The sequence below is a fragment of the Ursus arctos genome, unplaced genomic scaffold, assembly GCF_023065955.2.
Source record: "Ursus arctos isolate Adak ecotype North America unplaced genomic scaffold, UrsArc2.0 scaffold_20, whole genome shotgun sequence".
Classification (NCBI taxonomy): domain Eukaryota; kingdom Metazoa; phylum Chordata; class Mammalia; order Carnivora; family Ursidae; genus Ursus; species Ursus arctos.
This window is the reverse complement of record NW_026622875.1, coordinates 13,791,843-13,801,742: the sequence shown is the minus strand read 5'-3', so window position 1 is coordinate 13,801,742 and position 9,900 is coordinate 13,791,843. Positions and strand designations below refer to the sequence as shown.

Sequence of the window (9,900 nt, the reverse complement as noted above, 5' to 3'; positions counted from 1 at the left end):
AATCCTCCCTGCTTTCTGCTTTCCCGGTAGAGCTCTGGTAACGGACGCTTAGGAAGGGGTACGCTCAGTCTCCCGAAAGTGAGTTGTTTCGTTTTCCCACTACATAGTAAGCTACTGGTGACTCGGGATGTGCTCTAAATTTATAATAAAGCATATTTCTTGGTACTTCCTGGTTATTACACTTCCCTTGAAATCTCTCACGCCCCCTCCCAAACTAACAAAAAAAGAAGGCACCGTCATTTGTTACGTGTTTTCATTTATTATAGCTGATATTGTTTTTATTGTATCTTTCTTTATACCGGAATTGTGACAAAGGGCAATTAGTTTTACAGAAAGTGAAGAAAGGTAGGAAGGTTGCTTTAATTTTTCCCAAACCTGGCTGGAGGGAAAATTCGCACATCCTTCAAGTTTGTGAAACAGGCGTCGAATCTTTATTAAGTTGGCCAGCAGCAGCAGGTCATCCCCATTCAGGTACCGGAGGACGGGAATCTCCTCGGGGTTAGGGAGCTTTTCAGCAAAGAGAAAGAGAAGGGAAGCTCAGGGTCCACCTGTGGCAGCGGGGAGGCGGGAGGAGGCGAGCAGGTGGCAGTCATTCCGAGCTGGAGTCCCTGAGTCTCATTATCTACACATGGGGGGTCAGCGGCGTTCATGGAATCTGAAGGGGGAATGTGCTAAAATGCTGGCGAGATCTGAGAGCCAGAGCAGGCCTGACCGCATAGAATTTGGATACTTTCAAACGCTGACAATTGGTTCAAGTAGTGTATCGGCATATAGTGACGGGAGCACCCGAGGCCGCAAGCACGGTCCCTTCGCTGGGAGACGCCCCGTGGGGAGAGCAGGGTCAGGGCTGGGCTGGAGGCTAGGAAGGCACCGAGCGGGCAGCCTCCTCCCAGAAGGCGGCGCCTCAGCTGAGGGTTCAAGTAGGACCCGACGGCTGACACTCCTTTCCTTCTAAAATGTGCCCCTACCTCCAGGAAGCCATCCACCTTAACCTGTCCGTGACCCTCCCGTGGCCTCTGCGCTTCCCCTTCCTCACAGCCGTTGGTGATCGAGGCTGACGTCTCCTTGCCGCTGCAGGAAGGGGACGGGGCCTGTCCGCACAGTCCTGCCTGTGTGTGTTTCCCGTGTGGGGATTCAGGACCAGCGTTTCGCCCCGGGTGCGGCGGCCTAAATGCAAGCGGAACGACCGCCTGCCGCGAGCAGAGCGGCCACCGACCTGCAGGAGAGGAGAGAACGCCGCGCTCCCCCTGCATCGGAAGGTAGGGAGCGACCGAGCGAGGGAGGGAGGGACGGGGAGTGCGAGACGGATGAATAACAAAGAATGGACCAGCGTTTTTAACTTCCCTTCAATCCCAAATTCCAGAGAATCACAGAAAACTTTTTAAGAGAGTAAATCAACAATGGTTCTAGGAACTAGAAAAGATTTTGATCAGCAGGAATAGTCTTACGGAATTCCTGAGTATCAAAAAGCAGATGGGGCCATCCCCATCGAGAGAGAAAGGACCAAATGAGACCGCTAACCCAAAACACACGTCCTGAGATCAAAGTTAACAGAATCGAGGAGGAGGACAGGCCCTGGGGTAAATATTAGAATGATCAGTTGATCAGTTGGGAGGCAGCCCTTCCGTGGGTCTGGGTGGGGTTGGGTGGGGATGCTCCTGTTTTTTCAACCGTGGTGCCCCCAGGCTGCACAGGCTGGAGCTGGAAGTCTGGCACTGGGGCTATAGCCTTCCACCCCTCAACGGCTGCTTTCCCACAGTCCCCGCGAACAAACTTCAGTAAGCAGAACACGCAGGAAAGCAGGGATTCTCAGATACAAAATGAACACACAGCCAGGAATCACCAAATATCTAAGGAAATTTGAGGCCACGAGGGAGAGGCCAGATTTACCTATCGGAGATACCAATATTCAAGGAGACAGGATTAGTAGCCAGAGGAACACTCTGGAATATATATGGTTAATATTTTCTGAGGGATTGGAGAGAATTATGGTTGTCGAAGAGAAGAAATAACTAGAGGACTTGGAAATGCTATGCATATAGAAAGATGTGTTAACAATTTTAGAATGATCATTAAAATAAAATGTATGAAAAGATTGAGTCTATTAGGTTGAGGAAAGCAACGAAATCAAGTTACATACTGTTTGCAAGAGACACATCTAACTTAAAACTGTATGAAAACATTGAAAATCAAAGGATGTAAAAAATGTACCAAGCAAATGCTAACTAAAAAGAAAGCAGGTGTAGCAATTTAACATCATACAGAACAGAATTTAAGGCAAAGGTCACTGGTAGGGACATTGGGAATAATACATATTGATAATATAATCTTTTTGTTAAAATTAAAACAAAGAACTTCACTGATAACGCTGAGTCCTATAATGGGCGGAGCTGAAGAGCTAATACGGGAGGTGAAAGATCAGGCTGGCCCAAGGCAGAAGGTACAATGCACCAAGAAGACAGTCAACGTGTTGAATTTCCTGACCACAGAGCCTTAAGAGTCACCTTGGGGAAGACCAGAAGCAGGGAGACTCATTTCGAAGCTCTTATAATGATTTAAACAAGAGATGGACCCGGCCCAAGAGGCAGACAAGAAGGATGGTATTAGAGGACTTAAGAAGGTTCGAGACCAAGGTTTGGAGACCAGAGCTGTTCCGGAGGCAGGGTTTATAGGACCTGCAGGGAGCAGAATTGAGGCTGTGACGCGGAGAGGGGGAGTACTGAGCACTGAAGGAATGCAGTCGTCATCGCTGAGGTGGAGAAGACTGAGGGTGCGCCAAGCTCTGCGATCTAATTTCGCTAAGTTTTGAATGCCCTCTTAGACACACAAACGGAGATGCAGGGTTGGAATCCGGGATGTGCAAGCTAAAAGTTCGTGGAAGAGAAAATGGTTATCAAGATGAGGTGGTATTTAAGGACAGGAGACTCCATGAGACCACCTAGGGAGTGATTCACTAGGGAGATGAAGAAGAGCCCCGGGGGGAGGCCTGGAGCCCTCAATATGTAGAAAATGGGGAAATGAAGAGAGTCAGCAAAGAAAAATGAGAAGGAACAGTCCCCAAGATGGAAGGAAAATCAAGGGAGAGCAGTGCCCCGGAAGCAAGGCAAGAAATGCTTCCAGGAGGAGGAAGTGAAGAACTGGCTGATGCCACTGGGAGGCCACTCCATGTGGCATAAATTAACTATAATGCATATGAAACATTATAGAGCGATTAAAAACAAAATAGACAAATATGCTTGGAAATGTAGACATGGAAAAACCTCTAGTACTCCTTAACTGGAAAACAAAAACAGAAAATCCCCCCAACAATAAAAGCAATACGATCCAATTTTTATTTTAAAAAAGATGTGTATGAATAACTTATAAATACACTGAACAAAGAAATACTAGCTTTGGGGTGGTGATTACCTTTGGGAAAGGGATGAGAATAGATGAAAGGATGAAAGTGGAATCTCAATTTTTTACCCTATTTCTATATTATTTGAATCTTCAAATATGAGAATGTATTTAACCTATCACTTTCGTAATTTTTAAAAACCTAAAGAAAGGGTGATCATGAGGATAATGAGAAATGGAAAAAATTTTAACATCACATTGTTTTTTTGGATCAAAATGACTCTCTTTCTGATTAAAATTCATTTCTAAGGAGTGAGGGGGGAGAGAGAGAGAGAGAGAACATTTTTTACGTTTTTGGTAAGAACGCATTTACCATGAATGTAATGTGTCAAAAGAAGCCTATCTTATGAATTTCTAACAAATAAAGCAGCTTGTCTGGAGCCTGAGCAGCTGAGCGCGGTAGCCAGACAGACCGAAAGTGGCCGGAATAGCGCTGAGCCCACTGTAGACCCTCACTCCCTGTTGGCTGACTCTGAAGTGTCCCCTCTGTTGGGTCTTTATGAGATATTTCTGCCTGTGCTGAATATTGAGGTCATATTTCCACTTATTTAAGCATAGAATTTTTCGGGGTTGACAATACCTTTGAAGTCTGGAGCAGTCTCTGCCTTTAATAATTGATGAAACAAAGGGCCTCAGAGTTTAAGGAACTTGTTCAGAGCCACACACCAGATATGCTACATAGACCTTTATTTATCTCTATCTCTCTATCTGTATATATATTTCAACATTATTGAGATATAACTGACAAACTCTATATGGAGCTTTCAATTACTGAGTACTTAGTACCACCAACCATGGTATCAAGCACCATGCTAGGTACTTTGCATTCTCATTGAATCTTCACAGCAATCTGCTTGGTAGGAATCATTTCCTCATCTTATAGATGAGGGAACTGAAGTTCAAGTTCACCCACTTAGCTAAGTAGCAAAGTTGAGGTAAGAAACTATGTCCCTGTAACCTGAAGGCCATGTTCTTAACCATTGCCAGTCCTGAGAGTGTATTCTAGGCCATGCCCTGGGTGGGGCAGAGGAATCAGTAAGGCAGAGATTTTGTCCTTCTAGAGCTCACCATCTGGTAGGAAAGGCAGCCATAGGGGCAAGTAAGGCAGCATGGTCCAGCAAGCACAAGGACAGAGGTGAGTACATGGACACCCCAGGGAAGGCCATGAATTGGACCCTGATTGGGCAAAGGGCTGGAAGGTCTGGGAAGTGTCTCCAAGGAGACGGGACTTATGCTTAGTCTTGAACATGGTTGGAACCCAGGTCTCCTGACTCAGCCCAGGACTTTCTGCTATAACACGAAGCAAAAACAAACACAATACAAAATCCTAAAACCAAACTCCCAAAGTAACACTACTTGGTCACAGAGTAAACACGGTGTTAGTATTATCCACCCTGAACTAAAAGGAATTTCTGAAGAATAAACAATTAATATGAAATTTTCACTATGTGATTTTTCCAATGAATTCCAAAACTCTTAGTGGACAGTAGATTGCACACAATTATAATCTGTCGGTACACACTAACAAAAGTCATTTTACTCTTATTATTCTAAATGCTTTGAACTGTTTTCAAAAATGTACATACCTTCACTTTGGTCCCAACACTGATTCTTGCCTGTTGGCCCATTGCTAGAAAAGTGATTGAAATCTTGTCTTGTTCTAAGATGCGAATTCCAATGTAATGGTTCAAAGCCAGGAAGACAGGTTTAAATGAAACAAAGGGTGAGGAAGCAACAGAACTGGACCAATTCCAAGCCCTTATTCTGTTGCCAGCTTGATCTGAGTATTGACCTCCCAAGATATTGATGTATACCCTGGGCACGAAGGAAATCAAAAATTATAAACAGGAACATTATAATTCAACCTTGAAATTAGCCCTGTCGCTTGCTAGCCAAGGGGAGCCCCAGTTTATGCTGGCCGGTAGCCTACACGTGGTGCAAAACCTCAGGTAATCTTGGGAGTGGTAATACTGGGACTGAATTTTATGCTAATTTGAAGTAGCGGATCCAACCCAAGACCTACTGACAAACCAAACTGGGTCCCAAAGACGGAACCAGGATGGTAAAAGGATCTGGAAAACTGTGTGCTGGGAAGAATGAAGGGGGAGCAGGGAAGGTTTAGTCTGGACAAGAAGACATGCAGGCGAGGCAGGCAGGCTGTGCCTGAAGAGGGGAGAAGACCAGTGCTTAGATTTTCCCCAGGATGAAATGAAGACCAGTGGCTATAATCCCGGGGAAGGCCCCATTGGCCTCAGTCAGGACAGCTGTGTTCTAATAGTGTCCAGCAACTGGGAGCCAGGGGTTCTTCTAGGATGGCTCTTGTCAGGGCTGGGTGTGGGCAGGAGAGGCTCAGGGAACATCTCTGAGATGGCTCAGAGTGCCGGCGAAGAGCCTTGTGACAGAGCACAAGGTGGAGTTTAGACTAATGGGGTCTCCCCAGTCTCTTGGCGTAGCTGATGCCACGTTTCACTGCATTACATACATATTAGCACAGTCTGAGTTCCAGTGCAGTAAGGACTGCCATTCTACTTAGTTATCTCCTCCTCGTGCTCTCTCACCTTCTTCCAACTTGGATCGCCCATCCCTTCCTTGAGGAGAGGGAATAGGTATAGTTCTGGGTACTTAGAAAGTTGGCTGAATTTGATAATGAATTATTTTTTTAAAACTAGATGAATTGGGGGCATCTGGATGGCACAGCAGTTAGGCGTCTGCCTTCAGCTCAGGGCGTGATCCCGGCGTTCCGGAATCGAGCCCCACATCAGGCTCCTCCGCTATGAGCCTGCTTCTTCCTCTCCCACTCCGCCTGCTTGTGTTCCCTCTCTCGCTGGCTGTCTCTATCTCTGTCAAATAAATAAATAAAATCTTAAAAAAAAAAACAAAAAACTAGATGAATTGGCCATGAGGGGCCCTAGAGCAAGATAACATCTTATTTCCCCACTGCTGATTAGTGGCAGTAATCTAATAACAAAAGTGCAAATGAGAAATTGAGGTGATGATCTTATTGTATGCGGGAGGAAGAAGTTTCCTTTCATCTGGAAATGTGGATGAAAATAATACTTGGCTAAAACTATGTAGATAAAGAATGTTTATTAAATGAACAATTTGAGTCTATATCACGTACAGATACATGCTTGTAGTGGCAAAGATCAGAGTGTGCCTTCAAACAACATCAGTCCAGCAGGGGAGATGGGCTTGCTACACGAAAGGCAGAGGCAGCTAGAAGGGGCTGTGAGAGTATGCAGAAGGCCCATCAGAGGGCCAGGAGTTCAGCTAGTGGGTCAGAGACTTCACAGACAGGGGAAAGTCCTAGAAACCAATGAATATCTGGTGACAATTAATACAGTACCCCATCAGATGTAATATAGGATTGCTTTTTTTTTAATTTTAAAGATTTTATTTATTTATTTGACAGAGACAGCAAGAGAGGGAACACAAGCAGGGCGAGTGGGAGAGGGAGAAGCAGGCTTCCCGCCAAGCAGGGAGTCCAATGATGTGGGACTCGATCCCAGGACCCTGGGATCACGACCCGAGACAAAGGCAGACGCCCAATGCCTGAGCCACCCAGGCACCCCAGGATTGCTATTGAACCCTGAAGGATAAGTAGAAATTCTTCAGTACACATAGGGGTAATGGACTGACTACTGCATTAGGCCTAAAAAAACCACAAATGTCTTAACTTTCTCAAGTACTGGCAGAATGTCCAGACATTGTCAGTTATGAAAGGAGTTTCTCAAGATGAGATTGTCATTCCTGTAAATAATTTAAAGGGAAAGAGTATCTCTTTCTGAAAAGCTCAGGAAGTTGGAACTGCATTTGAAATTAGAACCCAAATTTCACTTCCTCAGGCTAAATGAAATAATGTGAAGTCACAGCGTAGATAAGTTCTAGATCAAAATGGGATCGGGATCTCTAGAGACTTTGTATATTACTGTTGGTTGTGGCTATAGGGATATTGGAATAGTTATAGATATATCTCAAAACATAACACACACACACGCACAACTATAACAACATAGTGTAGCAGCTATCCATTGTGAATTATTTCCATAGAGGAGGTAGTATGACATCAGGCATAGAGAGACCACCTGGGTTCATATCCCAAATCCCTCAAGTGACCATATAATTTGTTTAGAATCTTTTTCTAATATTAAAATAACATAGTTTATATTTTCTTACTGTTTATAGAAAGAATATGATGAGCTTTGTTTTACATAGTTGCCTGGGATTTTTCCGAGAAGATATGGAATAACATAAATTAAAAAATTCCTCTGAGTTGAACATGACTATCTAAAGACCACTAACTTAAATAATTCTTAAATTATTTTTATTTTTATAATTTGAAAGGTAAAAGAAAACTTCCAGCCATAAGAGGGTTAAATTCTAGGGATTTAATATACTGCATAGAGATAATAGTTAATAATACTGTATATATATATTTGAAAGTTGCTAAGAGGTATATCTTAAACGTTCTCAACACAAAAAAGAAGTGGTAATTATGTGACATGATGGAGGTGTTAGCTAATGCAATGTGATACTCATTTTGCAATATGTAAGTGTATCAAATCAACACATTTTATGTCTTCAACTTACACAATGTTATATGTCAATTATATCTCAATAAAGTTAGAAAAAATAAAAGAAAAAATAAAATTTCACAACCACCACCCCCTGCCCCCCCCCACCAAAATGGCAGCAGGAGAAACCTAGAAACCTACCAGACATTTCCATTGGGATGATAGCATGAACTTCTGCCAGAAGAATCTAGCAGTGCCAGGATCGCAGGGTCAGTTGGCATGTCTTCTTGGACTATACAAGTGAAACCATTTATTTTGTTGGGCACTCGGATGATGGCTAGGTTTCCAGATGGGTAGCTGAGATCAGATAAGGTCATTTGAGTTGTTCTAATGGTCCTTGACTATTCCGGGAATAAATTCAATTTATGAGAGAGCCTTTGAAACGATTATGGAATAGGAGCTACTGTTATTACAAAAAGAATTTTATGCTTTTTATGGGATCAAAATATATTTACAAGATGCAAAAAGCCTCAACCAAAATACCAGCAAATGGAATCTAGCAATGTATAAAAAGAATTACATACTATGACAAAGTAGAGTTTATCCCAGGAATGCAAGGTTGGCTTGACATCTAAAAATCAATCAATGAAATATATTATATTGATAGAATAAAGAGCAAAAAAATGATCCTTTCAATATACACAGAAAAAGCATTTGATAAATCCAATACCTTTTCATGATAAATAACTCAATGAACTAAGAATAAAAGGGAAACTCCTCAACCTGATAGTGTCTAACAAAAACCCACCACTGACATCATACTTAATGGTGAAAGACTGAGTGACTTCCCGCTTAGATCAGGAACCAATCAAAAATGTTCACTCTCCCCACTTCTATTCAACATTGTACTGAAAGGTCTAACTAGGGAAATTTTATGAAAGAAAAAGAAAAAAAGTCATCCAGATTGGAAATGAAAGATGTGAAACTATCTCTATTTGCAGAGACCTGCTCTTATATATAGAAAATCCTAAGGAATCCATGAAACAGTATATTAGAACTAACAAGTCCAGCAGGGTTGTAGGCAACAAGACCAATGTACAAAAATTAAATTGTACTTCTGTGTACTAGAAGTGAACATTCTGAAAATGTAATTAAGAAAATAATTCCATTCATAATAGCATCAAAAAGAATAAAGTTTCCTGAGGATAATTTAGTGTTAATAATACTCAGTCCTATCTAAGCTGATCAGAGAAGCCCAGAGGTAAAGTATACACAAGACTGACTCTGAGTCATTGTGAAAAGCAGCCATGGCCTTCACGAGAATGAAGAATTAAAGCCAGGGCATGAAATGATAACTAATGATAAAAGTTGGTGGAAGTTATGTAAAATTTGTTGATAAAACAAAACCTACACTTTCTTTCATGGGGCCTGAGCTAAAACTTCATTATACTTCCTACGCCTTGAAAGTCAATCTTCTGGTTGATTAACTGGGTTTGACTAAACTTTTATATATATATATATATGGTCCTAAACTTTTAGGAAACTATTACTAAACATGACTTTCTCCTATTAAAGTGGGACCTGCATTCACCAAAAAGCTCTCTCCTCACTTCATAGTTTTGTCTGTTTTTTACTTTCCTTGATGTATTAAATGGCCTTTATGTCCACATAGCAAATGGCTTGGCCATCAGGTGGAAGTGCAAGAGACGAGTAACTTAGTGTTCCATAAAATGGATATCGAACTTTTGTATTAAAAAACAATGTGCTGCTCGCAGATGTGTAAATTGGTACACATTTTCTGGGGGACAAAATCTATCAAAGCTTTAAAATGTCTGTAATTTCTTAGCCATAGTTTCTACTCCTAGACATTCAATTCAAGGAAATAAGTGATAATATGCAATGAAGTCTGCCAAAGCTGTTCATTTAGCTGTTGTATATAATAGCAAAAAATTGTGAAACTGCCTTTGTAATTACAGTACATCCCTGTAAT

General features: G+C 42.2%; 1 protein-coding gene across 1 annotated transcript in view; it reads right to left on the bottom strand.

The window, feature by feature from the left end:
* Positions 1 to 243: 243 nt before the first annotated feature.
* ERICH6 (glutamate rich 6) overlaps positions 244 to 9,900 on the bottom strand; it is a 30,097-nt gene continuing 20,440 nt past the window's right edge. The window contains exons 12-14 of the mRNA XM_026497282.2: positions 8,112 to 8,267; positions 4,983 to 5,211; positions 244 to 507 (exon numbers count right to left, since the gene is read on the bottom strand). Of these exons, the coding sequence (XP_026353067.1) occupies positions 244 to 507; positions 4,983 to 5,211; positions 8,112 to 8,267 (649 nt within the window). The remainder of the gene's footprint in view (positions 508 to 4,982; positions 5,212 to 8,111; positions 8,268 to 9,900) is intronic.